The sequence below is a fragment of the Argopecten irradians genome, chromosome 5, assembly GCF_041381155.1.
Source record: "Argopecten irradians isolate NY chromosome 5, Ai_NY, whole genome shotgun sequence".
NCBI classification, from domain to species: Eukaryota; Metazoa; Mollusca; class Bivalvia; order Pectinida; family Pectinidae; genus Argopecten; species Argopecten irradians.
In genome coordinates this window covers 19,362,666-19,387,037 of record NC_091138.1, presented here as the reverse complement: position 1 = coordinate 19,387,037, position 24,372 = coordinate 19,362,666, and the positions used below count along the sequence as shown (strand labels likewise).

The 24,372-nt window shown below is 35.1% G+C and overlaps 2 protein-coding genes across 4 annotated transcripts in view; both read right to left on the bottom strand.

The window, feature by feature from the left end:
* The window catches only part of LOC138323132 (serine/arginine repetitive matrix protein 2-like), a 35,507-nt gene extending 34,465 nt beyond the window's left edge, over nucleotides 1–1,042 (bottom strand). For all 3 annotated transcript variants that reach the window (XM_069267515.1, XM_069267513.1, XM_069267516.1), the window contains exon 1: nucleotides 829–1,042. Coding sequence is in view for 2 of the 3 variants with exons in the window: in XM_069267513.1 (XP_069123614.1) it covers nucleotides 829–843 (15 nt within the window). In the remaining variant the exon portion in view is untranslated. The remainder of the gene's footprint in view (nucleotides 1–828) is intronic.
* Nucleotides 1,043–6,357: 5,315 nt separating this feature from the next.
* Nucleotides 6,358–16,282, bottom strand: LOC138323131 (alpha-L-fucosidase-like). The gene is made up of 8 exons (XM_069267512.1): nucleotides 15,901–16,282; nucleotides 14,064–14,170; nucleotides 13,633–13,763; nucleotides 12,813–12,946; nucleotides 12,225–12,322; nucleotides 11,763–11,895; nucleotides 11,300–11,470; nucleotides 6,358–10,858 (listed from the first exon to the last, which is right to left on the bottom strand). The coding sequence occupies exons 1-8, from the start codon at nucleotides 16,245–16,247 to the stop codon at nucleotides 10,528–10,530; spliced, it is 1,452 nt and encodes a 483-aa protein (XP_069123613.1). The 5' UTR covers nucleotides 16,248–16,282; the 3' UTR covers nucleotides 6,358–10,527.
* Between the last annotated feature and the right edge of the window lie 8,090 nt (nucleotides 16,283–24,372).

Below are 24,372 nucleotides of genomic sequence, written 5' to 3'. Positions count from 1 at the left end.
TGTTTCAATAATAGGTTTATTTCTATAACCTTATATAAGTGTAACTGTAAGGCATATATATAATAGTACTTTGATCATTGTATTAAAGTATTATCAAGAGCTATTTGTATTTATTATACTAGCACAGTATTTCCTGATTAACTTAGGGACATTATTACACCATGTAGGCTAATTAAGGTACATTGTATGGTATACAAATCAAAATAAATACTTATTTTTATTTAAATACAAATGACATACATTTTATGTACACGTATTTATGAATAATATATAAAAATACAAGGCTAAGTTTCTTTTATATTTAAGAAATAAAACATCGTCTTTTCTTTTATAATTGAATATTTAAAAAAATAATTTTAAACAATACAAAAATGCATTAAAAATGGGGAAAATATATAGGGAAAAGATAAAAATAAAAAGGAAAATATGACAGTTATAAGCTTTTTGTATGCGGTTATTCAGTGATGCAACTGAATCGGAATTAATATAAAGGAAACAAATTAAATATACCATTGAAAAGCCGATTTAATTTTTCATTTGAATGATTAAACATACAAACAAATTATTTTAAATAAATAAATTATGTTATTAATGTAATTTTGTTTTCACACCAATGTTCACTGGACAAACAGTCAAATCAAGCGAGATCTAAATAGGCATATCCAGTGCCCAATAAACCTTTAATGGGCTCAAGGGGCGTCTGTGATATCCTGGCCTGCGCCGTAGCAACAAGTTTCAACTTGCATTTTCGGCGCCGGTTTACATTTTCTCCAATAAAAGTAACATTACGCACCAACAGTGGTTTAAAGTATAAAGATGACCACTTACCTGTAGCACTGACATCACTCTTGAGGCCTTTACCCTTGTTAAGTGTTCTACATCTTCCTTTTTGTGAAAGTGAAAGTGTTAGTGACGTGAAAGTGCTTCACTTGACCGCCATTTGTAAATAATAGGCGAAGATAAGGCTAGTACGCTTGCGCTGAATCCGAACACTTGCTATTTCCAGTTCCGGTTGCAATGAGCGCCAATATATGAAAACGAGGAAGGATGCTGAACTGATAAATCTTTCGGGACACTTTAAACAAAATAGTTTAATACTGGCTAATATCTATGGACTACACAGACCTCATACATTTGTATGTCTACAAACAGCAGTTGGCTATAGTCTCCACTTAGAATTCACACTCCCAAAATACAAAAATATTGGAAAAATGGCCACAACGAAATAAAAAAGTGTTGATACACTGAACTGATATTTGAAGTCACTGTCAAGTACGAAATATAGCGGTCCTGCACTTGTGACAAAAATGTTCCAATAGGTTAATATTTGACACTACATACAATATGTATATCTTGATATTATGAAGGCACAATACATTATTTTTTGGCCTTTGGAGATATTAATTTTGATAAGTGAACCATAAGCATGCGAGCTATTTAATATAATTGAAGTACAGTGCTTCTCCATAAATACTACAATATGATTGGTTATGGATGACTAATCAGGACAACTATAAAGCTCATAATTAAACATTTATGTATGTCCACTGTTGACATATTTTCGAATTATATCTCCGAAGATCGAGATATTGCCTTTAGGTAAGGGTCTATCAATATATTGTACTTGTACTATGCTTTGTGATTGCTTTGACTATTTAGATATCATAATTTGATTTATAAATGATAGATATAGGCCTACAACAAACATTTCATGTACAGGTATATATGTACATGTATTGCAAAGCCTTCAATAATTTAGTTTCTCATGTTTAGATGTTATTTTAGAGTGAAATCTTTTATCATGCTTTTATCATTGGTTGCAAGGCTAACCCTCATTTTCATAGCATCAATCGACCTAATAATGTACTTCCAGGTTTTTGAACTGAAATTAAGAATTTTCAAAGAAGTGTTTTTACAATGTAATTTACATGAAAAGTTGAGTGTATATTTTTTTCTTTGATAGGTCCATCGTGTTCCGATTCAATATGCATGTAAATAATATAGATTCAAGTTTTTTGTTAAATAACAGACACATTCATTGATTAGCATTAATAACATTTGATGGATCACAATCTTGGATCACAATATAGATGGGAAAAAAGTGCCGCGACCATATATGAAGCCCGGTTTTCCCAAGTGCTGACCTTGGAACGGCTCCACAAACCGAGCCAAAGAACTGCAACATGTTCAGTAGACAGCTGTTGGTTGTATGTGTATTGCTTGAATGTTTTGGAAGACTATAGTACTCTTTGTAAATGAAATACAAAGGGAGACTGCAGTGTTCTTTGTAATAGAAATTATACAAAGGCAGACTGCAGTACTCTTTGTAATAGAAACTATACACAGGCAGACTGCAGTACTCTTTGTAATAGCATGATATACAACGTGAGACTGCAGTGCTCTTTGTAATAGCATGATATACAACGTGAGACTGTAGTACTCTTTGTAATAGCATGATATACAACGTGAGACTGCAGTGCTCTTTGTAATAGCATGATATACAACGTGAGACTGCAGTGCTCTTTGTAATAGCATGATATACAACGTGAGACTGTAGTACTCTTTGTAATAGCATGATATACAACGTGAGACTGCAGTGCTCTTTGTAATAGCATGATATACAACGTGAGACTGCAGTGCTCTTTGTAATAGCATGATATACAACGTGAGACTGTAGTACTCTTTGTAATAGCATGATATACAACGTGAGACTGCAGTGCTCTTTGTAATAGAAATACAAAGGCAGCTGCAGTACTCTTTGTTGAGACTCTTTGTAACAGTGGAACTCCTTCCTCTTTTTACACTACTGTCTCACTGAAGCCTTCTGTCAGAGACACAGAACATGGTCACCTAAATGCTGAGCGCTAAGCAGGGACAGAAACTAGCTATAGGTACCACATTTATAGAATATGGGGTGTCTCGGCCAGGGGACAGAACCCAGAGTCTAACTCGTCGCCCGGGGAAATGCTCATCGCTTGAACAAAACTAAGGCAATGACAAGGGAGACTGTTAAGAAGAAATAAGTCAGGAAGAAAAGAAAAGATACGATCCTAAATTTGGACGACTTTTAAACTCTTTTTCGACTCTGCATGCATTGGAAAGTATATGTGGCCTGAATACTCTTAAAATATGTTATATTTCGTGTTTGTTGTACAGTATCCCGATGATTTAAATGACTTAATTAATATAATGACTGAAGATATTCCATAGTGCTGCGCGATGGTCACTATCGAATCCCTTAAAGGGACAATTCAGTCTAAGAGAACATTAGAGTTTGTACACATATGAAAAAAACCCAGTTCTAATGAAAATTAAATCAGTCGGTTTTACTGTGATATGCATGAAAAGTCCGTGGTTGTGACATGTGTGTAGGTGTTCAAACTCGCTCGCTGTCCGCCATTACACATTGTGGTCGAACTTCTTGTATGCCGAACCCTGTCCCTTGCTCGTAGAGTAATGAAACTTTTATCTAGAACTGCTCAAATCGCCCTGACAGTAGTGTGTTTACCTTATTAGGTGAATTGTCTTGCCTAAAAATTATTTTATCACCTTCTCAGTGGTTATGTAGTTTATTTGTTTAACGTGCGTGACTTTGGCTTGGGTATGGGTACAGCGTCCATATTGTACCTGCTTAATCGTATTGATCAAGCCCTCCACCTCTGGGAATCGGGTTCGAATCCCATGTGGGGCAGTTGCCAGGTACTGACCGTTGATCGGTGGTTTTTCTCCGGGTACTCCGGCTTTCCTCCACCAACAAACCTGGCACGTCCTTACATGACCCTGGCTGTTAATAGGACGTAAAAATAAACAAACCAAACCAAAAAGTATTGATCAACGATTTGATATTTCAACGATATTAATTAAAATACTTAACAATGTCGTGGAATTTATCAATGTTTTACGTTATATGTTTCATAAGAAATGTAGAACAATACATTTATGCCATATTTTGCTTCTTGTTTATTTAGAAGAATTAGCCTGAGTGAATTGTCCCTTTAAGGAATTGAAAGATAACTTAAATTGGCTGCGTATGATCTTAATCTACGGACGAAGAAAAGTGATGGCACATGGCCGGGGTAGCTAACACAATGTAAGTCTTAACGTGAGGATAGACTGACATTCAAAATTGTCAAGTGCACTACCAAACAGCAGCTCGTAGCTCTGTTCATTTCGTGCGATAAAGGTTCATCCAATATTGTCAAGGTAAGAGACTTTATAACATGCAATCATCCTCACCTCTAAAGACACATTCTGATTACGTTACCTTCTTGCGTCTGTTTATCATGCATAGTTCCGTTTGTGAAAATATAAATAACCAGGCATGCTTGTCGGTATATTGAAATATTGGACGTTTTTGAGGTTCTAGGAAAGTGGACAACTTTTTCGCATGACAATAGTCCCTCTTCATTATCTTCGCTAATTGAATTCTTTTCACTTTCAGACATATGATATCTGTTTTATTTGTTTATGTCATCTTCAATGTAGTTCATTCACACGGCATCTAATATTAATGTACATCTACACGTGTGTGCAGGTCTAGCCTTCACACCCAATTTGCTGGTTCCATATGTGGTCGCATACCTGGAATATTGTCTAACTAACAGTCACAGACAAACCAACACCATTGTCCAACACTAACACGCACGGAGTCTTCCACATGTTGAAACCATGTGTCACTTTATGTATACATTTGACATATATAGTTTTCACAATATGTTTTCACTATTTTTAAATGTCTACGACATGTTTCATGTGACAATGGAATGCATTGTTTATAATGCGATTATTTTTGTACAGTAAATTATATAGGTACTCATTTAACTTTATTACAGTGTCTAGGACATAGACAGTCTGCATTGTCTGAATTTGTCACATTCTCTGCAGGTACATTAGTCAATGTCCTTACCATGACGTCCAACATGAAAAAAATATTTCGGAATGTCCAACTTGCTGCGTTTTCTGTTGATCCTTGGTTACCTAACATGGCGATGTGTTGCTCTAGAGTTAAAGAAACCTCTCATAACTGATGGTTGAAAACAGAACTCGTTACTTTGACGACACCAATCATGCCCCTCCTTCTTTTTTATATGGTCATCTATTAACCACATAGCAGCTTCTTTTTTCTTTATTTTTTTTTTACCTTTTTTATTACTTTTCTTTGTCTATACATTGTACACGTATTTCAATGGACGGGTTTCTGTAATGGTGAATTCTAGAAGTAATATTTGTTGGAACTTATTTAATCATGGATTAATATTTCACGACCAAAGCAATGTTCCATGAAATTGTGAAGTTATCTCCTCGAAAATAAACAGCTATACGATGATTTTAAAATAAAAGAGTTTGTAATCCTAATTACATATACCATTTTCTGTACATTCCACTGCAAACAAGAGTTTCAAGGGCCTTTATGGCCATTTCACTACCTTACGACTAAATCTCAATTATAAAAGCATAGTGGAATTTAATCAAGACCTATATGAAAAAATCGCCTAAATAGTTTTTAATGATTCTGAGCTGAATCCGTGCGGTGAAACTGTAGAAGACATTGAAATACTTTGTATGAGTTTCATGTAGCATCACATTGCATTTTAAAATTACCGAAAAATAACGCTTGGTCAGGTCCAGTCCAATTCGAGGCGAGTTTCAGATTCATCCCAGTGACGGAGCTTTAAAAGAATAGTTTTAACTAGCTTGAAAAGATTAGTCAAAACTGTTCTTTTTCAAGCTCTGTCACTGGGATGAACCTGAATCTCGCCTCGAATTGAACTGGACCTGACCGAGCGTCCCACTGATGAGTCAATACTTAATGTAAGTTATGTTTAAAAACATTTTTCCATATAGGTTTCAGCTCAGTCATACAGGATGGAAGTTTGAAATAGGGCTTCTTCTGTGCAATCATGTAACAAAATGGTATGACAGCAATACACTTACATACGGCGGCGTTTTAGGGCCACTCTATATTTTTATTTATATACTTTACGAGGCCAAACATGTGTACATTGGATGTCTGTCCTTTACACCAATTTTTAGATAAACCAGTACAGTAGAACTGGAATGCGAAGCTTTAAATGTAGTATGTAATATTGTGGCCGTGGTGCCATTTTGTATTACTGTACAGAACAACTTGAAAATATTTTAGGCAGGTTTCTGCTCAATCCAAAACAGAAAACAAATCATGGACGGCGAACTACGGTCGGCTAAATGAGCATAACGATTGAAGAAACACGATGAATCAAGTCCCCTCAATTACTCCTGCACTATCAGAATTTTTCACAATTTTCTTGATCATTTGCTTCTCTTTGTTTTAAAAAAATTGTGACGTGTTTAAAGAATAAAACATTTCAACTCGGAAGATGCAGGTGTTATATTTTTATTAAGTAAACGCCAAAATTCACAGTTGCAAAACAATTAATATTAGAAGTTACAAACTCTTTTTCAAAACAAACGACATAATTGAGTGGATTACAGTTACCAATCAGCTGGGTTACATTTCTAAACGGTTGTCTGGATATAGTTTTTAACTTGTCATACCTATTATTCAATTACACTTGTCTGGTTATACTAAATATAGTTGGTATTTACATAATGCAATATGGATTCTCTTTAATACTATTCACTAGTATATCAATGCTGTTCACCATACTCCAGTATGAAGATTGATGACATTACACATTTAATTTTGTATTTTATATAGACTGTTAACTGTGTCATCAAATTTTTTTTATCTATATGTTTTATCAATTAACATTTGACCTAATTAAGATGTAATCAAATCATGATGTGTAATAACCATTTGACCCAATTAAGATGTGATTCAATCCTGTAATAAATTATCATTTGACCTAATTAAGATGTATCAGTTCATGGCCTTTAAATTTGGCTAAGCTCATTTAATTGCAAATTTTTTAGAAAATAAGTGTTAAATATGCTTACGACTATTGTATATATTATATTTCCTATCCCCTTCCTAACACACACAATATACAACACTTATATAGAATTAATATCTTAAAAAAACCATCAATTTATATTTACATTCTGAGTGTTTCGTCACTAAATGAATCAACCAACTGGCGAAAACAAACATTTACCTATGAAAACACTATGAATACTCTAACGCGCTCCACGGGATATGTAGATAGGTTCTGCTATTCATAGCTGCTATGAAAATTAGAAAAATACATTCAATCCCTATACAATTCCACAACAAATAATCAGTATAATGTAGATTTGAGCATTATAGTGATAAAATACCCCCAAAAATATACGATACATACAAATATAAAATGCATTGCATAGATAATAGATGTTACAGCTAGTATATATAATAGATGTTACAGCTAGTATATATAATAGATGTTACAGCTAGTATATATAATAGATGTTACAGCTAGTATATATAATAGATGTTACAGCTAGTATATATAATAGATGTTACAGCTAGTATATATAATAGATGTTACAGCTAGTATAGATAATAGATGTTACAGCTAGTATATATAATAGATGTTACAGCTAGTATATATAATAGATGTTACAGCTAGTATATATAATAGATGTTACAGCTAGTATAGATAATAGATGTTACAGCTAGTATATATAATAGATGTTACAGCTAGTATAGATAATAGATGTTACAGCTAGTATATATAATAGATGTTACAGCTAGTATAGATAATAGATGTTACAGCTAGTATATATAATCAGTCATATAAGACAGTATGTTTTCTATTATGTGCCTTCCATTATTTAATTATTTTTTCTTACTTTCAAATGGAAGTTCTCACAAATCAAATTCCATTTCTCATTTACATTAAAAACAATTTTAAGACATATTTTATTCTACAGAACAAAATATGCATGTGCAGTATACAGTTTTTGTCCTTTAAAAAATAATTAAAAACGTCAGTCTTCTGGTTAAATAAATTAAAATTTGATTAAAGTTCAAAGTGTGATAAATAGTTCTAAATATATGCTAATAGTACCTTATCAACGTTATCTAATGTGATGTCATTGCGTAAATGTTTTTTTAAAACGTTTGGATTCATCTTCCATACAGAAAACATACAACAAGGTATAAGTATTGTTGTACCAGAAGTACTTATAACAATGTCAATGGTTTGCAGGACGAACAATACAATATACCATCAAGTTAGTGAACAAACAATTGCAGAAATCAAAGTCAATGACGGAATAGGAAAAATAAATGCACACCCTCTAAAGAATCTATGATGAAAGCCACCATATACATTTCATCTTAAAGACCCACTTCCTTTCCGAAACAGATTTAAAAGTTTTTAAATTGGAGTGTAAAACAAAAATTGATAATTTTACAGTCATTAAGTTATTAGCCTTCACTTAACATTACATTCTGAACAATTTAATTAAAAGAACCTGGATCATCTTATGTTTCCCGCAGTTGTCATAATTGCAGAGTGTTAATTGACTCTTCACTGTTAACATATCTTACAAAGCATTTTGCATTTGTTTGGTGTTGCAATCTCATATAAGGCAATCAATATACATGATAATGTTGTTTGTAAGAAAATTTTGTTTCGACAAAGGTAGTAGGTTTATAGATTTAAATAAATTTGTGTTTAAATTCTAACCCTGATGAATAAAGGTGAATAACTCTCAGTATAAGAATATATATAGATAAATCTCATATATGTAGTAAATTATTATGCACATGTAACAAAATCAGATAAAAAGCGTTTGGAATGATAAATGTATCACAATTTATACAAAAACAAACAAACAGAATGAGATCGCACACTCATATCAGATCAATCTTAAGAAACATACGGTAAATTTATTATGATGGAATGTTTGTTTTTCTACAATTTATATGTGTGCACACCCTGTTCTCCCTATTGTCATGTACTTAAATCTAACTAAATAAGGCTGTACAAATAAGAAGCACTTTTGTTGGTGTTTGTCGTACAGATAAGTGATAAGTTAAGATTAGCAATGATATAACATTATCATTAGGACAAATTATTCATCAGATCAGCAATGTGCTCACAACAATAACAACACTTAATCCATTCCTAAAGTGTCTGGAGAATGGAGATCCCATCACAAAATAACTTCAAATAATATGCATCTTTAACTCTTCCAACTTTCAATATGTATTACTATTAATGTTAAAGTGTAAGTATTTGTTTCCTTTCGGATAATATTTACACAATGTGATTAATTAAAATAAAAAATGAATTCAAAAGGAAATGTAAACTATTAAAAAGGAAATGTTTTCAAATATTACCAAAACTTACCTCTTGTAATGGATTACAAGCACTAATCATTACAATAAATACATTTAATTTAGTAACAGGTATAACTATAATATCATTTTGATCATGGCATCAACAATGGCAAGATTTAATTCCCCTTTAACAAGTGCCCCTAATCCATTTAGGTAGAGGTGTTGGTGGTCCATCAGCTAGGTTATTCTTTGTCATGGTTTCATTTAAACGTCACATGCAGTTTAAACATAAAGTATTTTAGTTTGTTTAAGAAAACAAGTGAGATCTTATTACAAATTTACTTTGAACTTACACTGACTTTAAAAAAAAAAAAAAATTTAAAGTTTTTTTCTTCATAAACTTGCTTTTGTTATCCCAAATTACCACCTCTGTGTGACTCCAATCTTGGATGTCTTGGACATGTGGTAACACAGATTGGTTATTATATAAACATTGCATCTGCAACATTAACAAACATTGATTAAAGAAAGAAACTCTGAAAAAGCTGAAAGGAAAAAGAAACAGCAAATAACTCAAAATCAACCCACAAACAACACTATTCAAATTGTTCTTTTCTCTTTCAATTAATTATTTTAAACAACCATTTGCTGAAAGAATGATACCATTTATCAAGCAAAATCCTGTTAAATTTAAAGATATTAACATATTTGCAAACAGTTCCTGCAATAATTGGTTTCCTTCACCAATATGTCATAACAGAAAAGCTATAAGGATATTCAAGTGGTCATCTTTTATATATGGTGTAGGATGGGAACACGTGTGATGTTTAACTGCCAAAGATACAGAGCAGGGCATCCCACTCAGTCATACAATACTGGATAACTAGTAAACCTGTCAATTCTGTGCATACTATATATTTATTACACAATTCCTTTGAAGTTTTTCTACTGAAGAAAATGATAATTTCATAATACATTTCTGCTTAAATATTACGCTGAGCAACGTTTTACAAATGCCAAATGCATGTACTGTTCTGCCATACATGTTTTTTCATAACTATTATTTGGTTTTATATTCGATGAGTTTACTTGGAGGGTAAAAAATGTAATCAAAAATAACAATAATTAACAAATGTTTTCACTTTACAAATCAAAATACACATGGATACATGGATTTGTTTTCTAATGTTTGCATCTATTATGTATAAAAAAATCTCAAAAACAAAGATAGACAAAATATATGTAACTAATCTCATGAAAAATCCTCCCTCATCCCTCTATTTCAATCTCAGCCAATTCAGATCTTATAAAAACTTTGTCTATGGTTTTGGACGGAGGTCAAGGGGCACAACATTTGCCTGGTCAACAAAATCTGGACGTTTATATACATTTTGGTTCTTGAGATTGGTCATTTTAAGAACCCAAGCATCCGTTGATGGGAGCTGATTTGGAGCGACGGTCGGGAAGGCAATATCAATGGTTCCGTTGATTCCCTTGCTGTACTTGAGTTCTTTTCCTGGCATGCCAAGCATCTCAATGACAGTGCTGGTCTGAGTAACTGGGGCCAACAGTTTGAGTGTGTTATCAACAGGCCAGGACAGAACAATGGCATACACAGCTGTGATGTTCTCCGACTTCCTCATAGTGTACCTGTAATGTAAAATTAACAGCAATTCTATAATATGACTTGTTAATTTATGACATGTTTTATGTGTGTGTGTGTGTGTGTGATACTTTTCGAACTTCCTTCAACAAGATTCCTTAAGTTTTGCTTTACCTTTTCATAGGAAAAAAATCAAAGCTTATTATAAATTTCAAAAGCAAACCTTACTGATCATGACATAATGGTATTACACACCGTACTATCATCTATTTGTCAGTCCAATATTAGCATTTCTGAGTCATCCAGTGCATATTTATTGAAAATTAATCATTTTATCATAAATTACTGGAGTTATTTTCTGAGTAGTAAAAATTAAACCATAACAAAATACATCACTATATATAAATAAGTGTTATTAATGAGCTGTCAAGTCTTGACTTATCACATATCTAAGGTTTAAATAATATCAAGAGAATTTTAGGGCTCACCAGGTACCAATCGTAGCATTGTCCTGTTGTGTGTGCCAGGGGTGAGATTTGTAGATGGCTTCTCCATTAGTCTTCATCCATGCTCCAAATGACCTCAGTCTTTCTTCAAATATTGGGATGATTCGACCATCCTTGTTCGGACCAACATTCATCAGTAAGTTTCCTCCACAACTGGTCAAGGTTAATAAGTTAGAGATATACACAAATATGACGGTTCATTTTCAAAAGTTAATAAAACATCACTTGTTAAGGTTAAAGTTTTATACTAGTAGAGTTCAAAGGTTAATATAAACATTACATACCAGATTAAAATTGATAATTATATAAACATTTGTTCTATATAACATGAAATTATAAATCCTTAAATTTGCTGAGAGACCCATGTGTTGTTATCATTATTACTTTTTTTGTTTTGATTATACATTATTGACATTCACAACACCGTTCTTATATAAAAAATTACCTCACAGTTTCAGCCAGGAAAGTTAGGATTTCATGCAGAGAAAGGACATCTTGGTCTGTGATAGCCCGACGATAAGTCCAGGCCTTCCTATCTATGGTCATTGCGTTTTCCCACTTGTGAGGCAAAACCTTTCCTAAAGAATTCATAGAAATCTCCTTGTTTAAAACAGCTATCCCTAAAGAATTACAGATATGTGTTTATCCTGCAACAGAGATGGAGGGGGGGGGGCGCTATACTCGATTTTTTTTAGTGGTTTCTCCCCCTAGACTATTTTGTTGGGTTTATGTGTTCCAGAGCTATTTTGTGAGAGTTATCTCCCCCTGTGAATTTTCATATTGTTTTTCTCCCTTGCGACTCTTTCAATTGTTATGTTTATCTAGCTGTGAAAAGCTGTAGTATGTAAAGTTATTACAGCTGTTGACTACTTCATTAAAGAGCAAGATGTAATGAATGCCTGATTACCTGGATTGTATTTGTCTTTGCAGTTCCAGTAGCCACCATGTTTGCAGTATAGTCCTTGACCCCATCTGTCATTGGTTACAATGTAATCCTTCACTGGGCTACAAATAAATATACAAACTGTAGAGATTCCAAACATGTTATAAAGTAGACGACAAAGTTTTCATTCCAATATGTAATTGATAAAATAAGATAAAGCCATATTAGAATTGTAAGATAGATTTGTATTGTAAGTCACCCCATTCATCATGCTCCCATGTGTTTCTGAAGAGAAATTGGCTTCCATTGCTACATATTATACAACATTAATTTCAATAAGAATGTATATAAAAATAAAAAGTGTACAACAAGAAGTCATATATATTTTTCTGTTTTATTTTTTGCTTGTTTGGGTTTTTTTCCAATGGAGATAAATAGAATCAATTCAGAAAATGTACCCTGCATGTATTAAACAACACATCTAAATATACTACATTGAGTATACATGTATACAGACTTATATAAATGGAAGAGTTAAAGCTAGACATTCTTGACATTTTGTCTCACTTTTCCTCAGCAAACTTTTCGCTTTAATACACAAAAAATGTTGACCTTTCATTGTAGAGCCAAGCTAGAAAGTGTGTAGAATTCCAGTAGGTATCAGGTGCCATCCAGTCTCCATCTGACCACAGAATCTCTGGTTTGTAGTTATTGATGAGTTCATACAACTCTGGCATGGTCTTACTCTAAACAGTCAAACAGATAACAAGAACTTGTTGACAATTTATTTCCGCCTATCATTTGGGAATATGCCTAATAATTAGCCCCCCCCCAAAAAAAAAAAATTGAAATAAAGCCTGCAGTTACAATATAAATGTACATGTTTTATCATATGCTAATGAAATAAATAAAATGAACTAAAGAATAAATGTACATGTTTTATCATATGCTAATGAAATAAATAAAATGAACTAAAGAACAATGTAATTCCTTTATAGTTTGATAATAATGTTTGCATCATGCTACCAAATGCATGTTCTAAAAAGGATTATATATTATAATTAGACTTTTAAAAAACACATTGTATTTCTTAATAGAAGTGTATATCGAGTAAATTTTGAAGAGGATTTATTTTTGACAAATTCACAGTTTTTATGAAATTTGTGAATTCAAAACACCGGCAAATTATTTTGAATTTCATTATCATTATACAAAAGCGATAATAATGCATATAGAGGAATTAATGCACACAAAATTAAAACCCAATGAATATTCACCATTCGTGAAATTTGTGCATCGTAAATTTAAAACGCTATACAGTATTATGATATCTAGTCATATCATAGATGATTGATCAGATGATATGGCGATCATCACTTTTTCAAGATTAAATGGTTGCCAAAATTGATCAGGTGCCCATTGCTGGTGTTACCTTGACAAAATCCTGAGTACTGTAGTGATTCTGTTGATCCTGCAGGAAGAGTGGATTATAGAATTCAAAAAGGGAGTGGTACACTCCAAAGTGAATGTCCTTCTTTTTCCTCACAGCTGTAGCAAGTTCTCCTGTAGTCAAAAAGGCTTAATTTAGTAAAATCAAATCTGGATTGATATCAACTTGGCTGCCAAAAAGAAATATCAATCAAATTAATGAGCAGCTTTTTTATTTACCAAAAATGATATACCGATAGTTGTTCAATAGTAAAAGAGTAATATGATATATACATTATGCGTGTATCTCCCAATGTACGACCTTCGGCTTTCACCACCACAAAAGCCTATATACATTTAGCTTGTAAAACATCATTACATGACCAAAACTATTTACTGAACATAAAACATGCAATTGAATTAACAAAATATTACCCAGCAAGTCTCTCTTTGGACCAACGTCACCAGCATTCCAGTTCCAGGAATGATTAGACGGCCACAATGTAAAGCCTTCATGGTGTTTTGTCACAAGAACAACATACCTGAAAAGTTCAAATGATCACATCAGATGTGGTTTATAGTCGGTATAGAGATTAAATTCCTCTAAACCGCTATGATCACTTGAAAATACATTATGTAAATAAATTTAAAGCAAATAGTCGGGCAAAGGAAACCAGTCTTAATACGTTCTTTGGCCTTCCAAAGTCCTTGTATACCATAATGATGGTCAAGTTCTGCTTTCGGTGTCCAGTTTTGACCATTGAAATTATGGGAAAGCCCCGTGTAAATTTAGCACAGTTCTAAATATAAGTTCGCCTTACTCTTTGAAAACGAGGCTGCGTGGATATGCGGTAAGAGTGAACTGCACTGATAGCCGGTCGGGAAGACGTATTAGGATTCCTATAATATATATTAATTTCTTCGCATACAGAGCGATTTTGATGGGAGATTTTATTTTTCTATTTCATAAGAAATTATACTGGATATATGAACACCATTTTTACCGACTTGAGCCTTTGTTTGTCCGAATATTCGCTTTAAGGAAGATCTGGATACAAAAGGTCATAAATATGTGTAAAAGCATGATAATTATATAATTACCGTAATCAAAATCTACCAAAATATTTTACACAGTGACACGACCAAGAGAATCAGATTGATATTTACTGTAGTTATTTTATAAATTTGTAAAATCAGCACCATCATCGATGCAGTGCACTAGTGCAGGCACTCCCGGCCATGTATGAGGCCTTATTCCACCCTGATGACATTGGTTGGATATGCAGCCTTTTACTAAAACACAGAATGACAGAATGACTGAACACCGGAACATACTAAAATACGGAATGCGGAATGAAAATAGGCCTTCCTGAATATATGATCCTTCCTTGGTAGCAGTTTGGAACTTGCATTATTCCACTGATGTCCATCCGCCTTCCAATCATTTTTTTCTAATGGACAGTCTGGTTTAAATACAAATATATTGCCACCTTTTAGGCGAAATGGAATTGACGATCTTTTGAAACCACTATTGAATAAAGCTAATACTTCGTTAGCCGATAATGTTGTTGGTTTTCGTGTTATATCTCCAACATTATCAACCATTACTTCTGCCATCGTTGATAATGTATAAAAACAACTAACTATGATGTCATAATTAACCATCAATTGTTCCATAACTAAGACTGAAATGTTGGTTCCGTAATGAGAGTTATATAGTTCCGTATTTTAGTATGTTTCGCTGTTCCGTCATTCCAAAAAGTATCTCATCTTGTTAACCTCTTACATTGTTGGGAGTATGTAAAGTGCAAGTGGTCTGACCTAATCTTCAATGACAATACCCAAATTTAATAACTTTTTATATCACTTTATTGGTTTTTTTTTTTTTTTTTTTAAATTTATGTACACAAATATGGATTTCATAATCGTATACATACATTGTATAACGTTAGTGTATATACGTACATGCACATGGTAAGTGTACTGGAAATAAGATATACAGCTGTACACTATACAGTGTCCATGTACATATATATGTGTACATATGTATAGGTGTATGTATAATCATCAGATAATGAAGAGTTCAGACAATGAGAAACTTATGACAGGCCAGCATCCATAAGATCTAGAATGGTTAAAACGAATGTCAACGATAATCGGAAGTAAATGATATTGTCTAATTGTAAATAGTGATCCATGGACAATAAGCCAGCTAAAAGTAAGAAGCTGTATAACAAATAAGAAAACAACTGTAAACTGTTATTCGTATTACTTTGCACCGGAATCTTCAAAGATATCAGCCCAGTAGTCGGGGTCGTAGAAGGAAGCATCAAATTGGGGAGCAAAGTCTGCGTATGTAAAATCAGGTGGGTAGTTTTCTTTTATGAAGTTCATGTAATCTTGCTGCTTGTTATGCCAATAATACCAGAACCAGGCAGATTCAAATGCAGGTACAGAAAACACTCCCCAGTGCAAAAATATCCCTACTTTCGCTTCGTCAAACCACGGCGGTAGCGGTCTGGCATCCAAAGAAGCCCAGTTCGGTTCATACTTTACAGCAACAGAAGCTGTCACTGCAAAAAGTAGACACAGCAAACCGAATGCTGTGCACGACTCCATTTTGTTTGTTGTCACGAGATGCACAGCCAGATCGGAGTCTCTAGTATGTTTGTTTTATGTGTGGTTGTTCAAGCGTATAATCAATTATGGGTGGTGGCTAAATGTTGTATCCCGTGCCGCGCCCGCGCCGGGGATCCGCGCCGGAGACCCACGCCGAGCTTTGGCTATTTTCGTTTTTCTTTTTAACGACAGTCTACATATGCGGGAATGCTTTAAAAAAAAACAATTACAAATAATAATAATAAAATAATTATATTCTAATTTAATTATTATATATTTTTAACTGTTCCAAATATGTATTTATTATTTATTGAATAACTAAGATTTTATTTTCTAGATAACACGTAACTTCTTCTTGTGTTTTTTTAGCTGGGCTGTTGTAAAACTCAGGAACACTTATCAACATTCAAAATTAAACAATCCCTTGAAAATTTGAAACTTGACTTGTCACAAACACATCTATTATGAAACCATCGGTTACAGCCAGCGTCGCAGGTTACCATATCATCTAAACATTAGAAATGTGACACCCATCTGATTCACAGTCGATAAAGATATCATATTTTAGGGCCTTAACAACTTTCTATTTCATATGCCTAGTCAGCTTCTTCTTTGGAAATTTAGTAAAAAAAAAAACATTTGAAATGCAAGAAACTGGATGCTGTATCATACAATCTATATTGAATTCCAAATCGTCATTATCTTTAAAGCCATTGAAACAAAACCCTACAAAATTAGCTATTGCAAAAACCCCACAGTCAACCCCGTTTGTCTGTTGTTATACACTTGGTAAAATTGTCTGTAATTTTTTCCTCATTTTGCCAATAAGTAGATGTTAACTGTATTTCTAATGATGCTGACAAATGATCTTTCTGCGTAGTTACATTTTGTATACCTATCGAGCTATTAAGTATATATACTGTACCTCATTACCATCTTCCTCTTGAACTGACACTACCCAATGGTACTCACCTGTATGATGGATCTGCGCTGCTGATGCTGAAGTCGGTTTCAATCTTAATGCATAGTCCCACTTGCCATTTTTCAAAATTGGAACATAGCCCGTATCTTGCATACCGCTTATATTCAAAAATTGCCTCTTTAAAATGTCCTGAAAATAACACATAGTATTTCCACAAAGTTTCCCATCCATTAAGATATCATTCTTTTCTTTAAAACTGATTGTAATCTTACCATTAATCATCCAGATACGTTTTGTTTCTGCTGGTTTAAAATTTGACGGCCTATCATATGAGAGATCATCTAAAATACCACTTACCTTGAATTTAGTTTGTGTTTTTCGGGTAGCGACAATCTCTTTCTATTTGGACTATGGATGGTAATGTGGGTCTCAATTCTAAGCGTTAAGTTTTATATTTTATTATGTTAATATTTAAGTCTAAAGTTTCAGTTTTCTATTTCCAATTTTTAAGTGCCATTTTTTTATATTTTACTACGTCAACTTCTAAGTTTTAATTTTGAAATTTCTATTTTCAGTTATAAAGTGCCAACTTTTATAACATATAACGTTTACTTTGAAGTTTCAATTTTTGAGTTTTCTTTTTATCTGTTTTCCATTTTGTTCTGCGGGTAAATTAAATGTGATATTAACATCGTGTTCAAATTTAGATTTCAACACAAAACATCACGCCAACCCAGATTACAAAGCGCCCTCTACTAGAACATAAAAATTAACAAGAGGCCAATGGGCGTTAACGGTCATTTCACTCATGGCACAAAACATTTACAGTATAAAGTAGTGTTTAACAATTAAGCAATACAAAGAACATCTTAGTTTAATATGTAAGTTTCTGAAATAGGTAAAGGTCATTTTTTGAGCTCCGCCCCTTTGTCCCAAAGAGTCCAATCAGGTTCATTTATATAAAATATGATTGTCTTCCCCCATTGATGTTTCAAACTAATTATGGTTGATATTTAATCAAGTGTTCAGGAGAAGTATGATTTTAAAGCCAAATTTCAGTCAAATTACCCCTGCTGAGCCCCGCCCCTCTGCCCCCAGTCGTCGAACCTAACTCGTTTATATAAAATATGATTGCCCTTCCCTAAAGATATTACACACCAAATATGGATGAAATCCACTCAAGGATTAAGGAGTAGGATTTTAAAGCTAAAATTAAGCAAAAATCCTCTTTTGGGGCCCAACCCTCAGCCCCTAGGGATCAGAGCAGGCTCATTTATATAAAATATGATTGCCATTTCACAATAACGTTTCAAAACAAATTTGGTTGCCATCCATGCAAGGATGAAGGAGGAGTAGGATTTTAAAGCTTAAATCAAGAAAATTTCCCCTTTTGGGGCCCGCTCCTCTGCCCCTACTGGTCGGATCTATCTCATTTATATAAAATATGATTGTCCTTCCCCAATGATGTATCACACCAAATATGGATGTAATCCACTAAAGGGTTAAAGAGGAGTAGGCTTTTGCATAAATAGTTTTTCGCATGTCGCACGGCGGACGGCGGACGGCGCACGACGACAGACGAAACACGACGACAATACGCGAATACGTCATCCTGACCTTCGGTCAGATGACCTAAAAACTAAAAATTAACACAGAAAACAAACGATAATTCTGTCCCGGTAATGCTTCGAATGGCGATTATAACAACTGAAATACCGAGACCTCCCCGTAAACCGGAAGCACTTACATGAGAGACAGTTTCGCGTCGCGGGAAATTTGAATGTGTACTGGGATGCTTCTTACACATCATGTCGACCACGGGCAGAGTGGCGGATTTGTTAAAACAGGTTGCGGAAGCGTTAAAGACGTCAACACTTCCGCAGCTACATGTACATATGTACCTCCACAATCAGCATCCAGTGGTCCGCTAAACTAAATTATTAGTCTTTTTTCATTTTTTTGTCCATATTCGGAAAAAAATAAATAAAAAAACAGCCTAATTATTAGTTACTTGGTTTTTCCCTCTCTCTATACTTGTGAGCCAGGTTTTGAACCTAACAAGAACTGTTACCCCTCGATACCCACTGACATGGGGCGTGGCAGGCGTTTTTGTAGTGCAATTTCTTCTAGTTTTTGCCCAAATCTGCTCACCATCGTCCCTGTTCACACAAAAATCGGGCGATTCAATATCCCCACCGCCGGGCTTGGCGGATATTCTTCCAACTGAAGGCGGACGGGTTACTGTAGATATGCTCCCGCGAGAGGACATTCTCTCTAAGGTGTTTAGGAAAGTTCACGACTCAACGACTGCAAATTTAACACCAAATTTACTCCCAATCATATTCATCACCGGAATCGAGGGTCAGAGAAGAAATCTGGGTCAGAACACGGTTTTTCGAACTTATCGGTGCAGTGACCTTGAACCGCGTCCAAGGTCATTCAACTCCATATATGTAGTAGTACTGCCCATAGACATGATATGGTACCAATATAAAGGGGATGACAATATCAGTTTCCGAGAAAATGGCTGCACAATATTGCTGACCCCTCTGGACACGAAAAAGGTGACTGACTTTGAGATCAAATTCGTTACATGGTTGTCAGTTTTGTGTCGAGGTCAAGGCCATTGTTTTCATAACAGATTGCAGTAATACTCCTCAGGTTGTCTCTGTCCTAACACCAGGTCTTTGGCCATATTTGTTGCCGAGAAAATGACGGTATAAGTTTTTCGAACTTAATGGTGCAGTGACCTTGAAACGCGTCCAAGGTTATTCATTTAAATATATGTTGTAACACTGCCCATAGGCATGATACGGTACCAATATCAAGCGGTTGTCTCTATTAACTTCTGAGAAAATGGCGATCAGAAAAAAGACGGCTGATTTGTTAAAGGCGACCAAATTTGGGAAAATAACAAGACAAGAAGTGCAAATAGACGTTGAATTTTGAAATGATTTACGACAAAATGTAGATAAGCCAATGTGCAGCACAATCTTAATTCCCCAGTTCATCTACTGTAATGTACAGTACTGGCAGTCGACCAGTTATCGCAAAGTACCAATTCTCGCCACATCACGTGAATTCTGCCTAGAACGTAAGTTACTGGGTAAAAACCCTTAATGGTATCAGATGATCGTCAGGGTAGGAGGGAAGGGGGTCACGTCGTTTTAATTGCTTTAATTAGAAACACTAAAAGTGGTTTAAAGATACCTCACGTACTCCGGACAACATATTGTCTTTGCAAATTACGACAGAACACAGGTCTTGCAACTATGCAAAAGACGCGCTCGATCTATGACGTTTCAATATGGCGACACATCACATGACCAGTGTCGGGGGGAAAAGTCATTATTAAGATTTATGAAATGAAATCCCAATGTTCTGTAAGTGTTATGTCCCCTAGTCCATCAACTTATTACAAACAGGTCGGCCCTGTAGGTAGGGCGTTAAAATTGAACCTGCTGCCCCTATTGCATGATCGTAAAAGGCGACTAAATTTTGGATCTTATCTTTTCTCATCTTCCTAACTGACTTTATCTTTCCTAATGCCTCCCCTCGGCACCGCCTCACTTTTGGCCTTAGTTGAGCGTTCGCCCCTGTGAGGAAGGCTCTGGGTTGTCCCCTGGACGAGACACATCAAAGTCTATAAAATTGGTAGTTTCTGCTCCTGCTTAGCGCTCAGCATACAGGGAGTGGGACGACTGGTTCGCCCGTTGTCTGTATAATGTGACTGGGTGGGGTGTGTTGCTTGGTGTCTTCGGCGGCATGCTTCAGTGATATAGCACTATATAAAGGGCAAGAGTTCCACTATACAAGAAGACACAACATGAATATACCGCAGTCTTCCAAAACACGCACCTCGCACAACATACACGCAACACACCGCATGCATGGGAGGCCGTCTTTACATGACCCTGGCTGTTAATGGGACGTTAAAATAATCAAACACTTAAACAAACAAGTGTACAAAGATAATAGGTCTCTGCAATTTCTACAAACTAGAAAGGTAAAATGCCCCTTCCCAATGAAGTGAGAAAAACTCCTGGAAAGCATTAACAATTTAATTTCTTAGATTTAGAACTAGAAATTAATTAATGCCTCTTTCAATTTCAATTTCCTGTTGTTCTTTCCTGATATTTATCAATTCTGTTCACCTGCTTTTTCGAAGTCTTTTCGAAAATCTGGCATTAATCCTCTTTAAACCAGATGCCACCGATAAAACTTCACACCATATTGAATCTCCATTCACAGTTGATCATCCATCCAACTCTCCTTCATTAAGTGAACCTTTAATATCAACACCTAGCAATCCATCTTCGTCACACTCTGCAGCACGTCCTCCTTCAACTTCTATATGCACAGAATGTGGAGCATTCTTGGGTGGCAACCCATTAGTCACGGAATGACTCATCCCATCACCTTTGTCCGATATTTTCTCAGCAGTACCTGCAAAACCATACTTTAACAGGAGAAAATTAGATACAGAATCCAGGGTTATAACAACTGGACATTTTCTACAGAAAATGGAAGAGAAAGTAAGTGAGGAAAAGATGAAAAAAGAGGCCATCCTCAAAAGAAAGCTGGAAAGAGAAGAAAAGAAAAAGGAAAAGTCATAAGAACAGCACCAGAAGAAAGCCAAGATTGAGGAAAAAAGGCAAGACGCACTTAGAGTCGTCAGGAAGTTCATAGATGTAAAATATGTAAAAGTGCAAATGATGGGAATGAAAGCGGTGACAACCTATGGGTACAGTGTGAAATGTGTGAAACATGATTCCATCTTGATTGTGTTGGTCTGTCAGCTGAGGAGTTAGAAGATGAGAGTTTGGATTTTTAAGTGCCACGTTTGCATGGAGGCAGGAGAGGAATGACTTGGTTCACCCAGTTCCCAATATTAATGTCATGTAAATATGTATATAATAGTTATACTATCCAGTTTATTCAAATTTTCATTATAAACATTATTTTATCAACTGTACACTTAAAACATAAACTCCTCTACAACATATTTAGACCATTTTTGACGAGATATTCCACAAATTGTGACTTTCTCCAACTGAATTAATCATCACGTGACAACGTTCCGTACGCACCTGTTCCTTCACTCATTGAAGCGAGGACCTGCAATATTTCCTGGATAATACGTTTTCAAGTTAAATTTAGTAAAAGAATGGTGAGTATAATCATAAATACTAATTCTAATGTATTTTGGAATGTCATAAGTGTGAAAACCACAGTTTATAAAAAAAAAACTAATGAAGGATTTTGCTATTTTTTAACGCGATTTAAAAAGTTGCCGAGAATTGGTACTGTACTACCGGAAATGGGGTGCAATATTCCGACTACAATATCCGCTCCCCTATCCGCACAGAAATTGTTTTTATTTGTAGACACGAACACAGTACAGATATACTTTAAAATACCGAGGTGTCACGTGGGGTCAGTTTACGATATTTCCGTGCATGTTGATAAATTCCGAAAAAGTGGCGAGAACTGGTCGACTGCCAGTAGACCTAGTATTACCCCCATTGACTGATATTGGTGAATTTTGAAGCTTTTTTTCAGTAAAGTATGTGATCAATGTAGTGATATAATTAAACACCCAATTAACAGATCAAGGTAATCAAAACACAGAATACAGTTAGTTACTGGTTGTGAAGTTGATGAAGAACACTCAGAACAGTACTGGTATATATGTGCTTAAGTCGTTTCGCCAATGCAGTAGACCCTACATGCAGTATGTACTGTAAACTTTTGTGCCCATTCTAATTTGTACACTTGTTTTTTTTTAATATTTTAACGTTCTATTGTAGCGGCGTTGTATTTTATTAAATTTTATAAATATTGTTTGGTATACGCTTTCTGACCAGTCAATGATCAGACGTTTGGATAGGTGGTATGAGAGAGAGGTGTTGTGAACGCATTAATCCAACACTAGTTAGCGTTGTGGCTGGGTCACTTTCACTTTTGGCCTTGAGTTGAGCGTTCGCCCCTGTGAGGAAGGCTCTGGGTTCTGTTCCCTGGCCGAGACACACCAAAGTCTGTAAAAGTGGTAGTTTCTGCTCCTGCTTAGCGCTCAGCAAAAAGGGAGTGGGACGACTGGTTCGCCCGTTGTCAGTATAATGTGACCGGGTGGGGTGTGTTGCTTGGTGTCTTCGGCGGCATGCTTCAGTGATATAGCACTATAAAAAGGGCAAAAGTTCCACTATACAAGAAGACACAACATGAATATACCGCAGTCTCCCGAAACACGCACCTCGCACAACATACACGCAACACACCGCATACATGGGAGGCCGTCCTTACATGACCATAGCTGTTAAATAGGACGTTATAAAACAAACAAACAAACAAATGATGAAGAACACTCAGTAACAGTACTGGTATATATGTGCTTAAGTCGTAATGCAGTAGACCCTACATGCAGTATGTAAAGCTTTTGTGCCCATTCTAATTTGACAAAAATATTTTAACGTTCTATTGTAGCGGCGTTGTATTTTATTAAATTTAATAAATATTGTTTGGTATACGCTTTCTGACCAGTCAATGACCAGACGTTTGGATAGGTGGTATGAGAGAGAGGTGTTGTGAACGCATTAATCCAAACACTAGTTGAGCGTTGTGGCTGGGTCACTTTCTTGAATGCCTTCTGCCTCACAGGGGGTATATTTTCCTGTCATAAATAAACACTAGTCCGGAACTTGCCGAGTTGGGTCATCTTTCTAACCCATACACCATCCGGTTTCGCTATTAACAGCCAGGGTCATATAAGGACGGCCTACCATGGATGCAGTGTATAGCGTGTGTGAAGTGCGAGGTGCGTGTTTTGGGAGACTGCGGTATGTACATGTTGTGTCTTCTTGTATAGTGGAACTGTGCAACTCCCACTCCCTGTATGCTGAGCGCTAAGCAGGAGCAGAAACTATCACTTTTATAGACTTTGGTTTGTCTTCGGCCAGGGGACAGAACAATGTGACATGTCCTTTAGTAAAATTCAATATGATTCAAGATATTCTTAATTGTACCTTGGAAATAAACTGCTAGAATACAACCAAGGAAATTTTTATTTCTAGATTAAAATTAAAGGAAAAAATACGAACACCGTAGCCTTGTCAGTGCCGTAGGAGCCGTGAGGGCAGAACAACTTGTTTGTTTGTTTGTTTGATTTATTAACGTCCTATTAACAGCTATGGTCATGTAAGGACG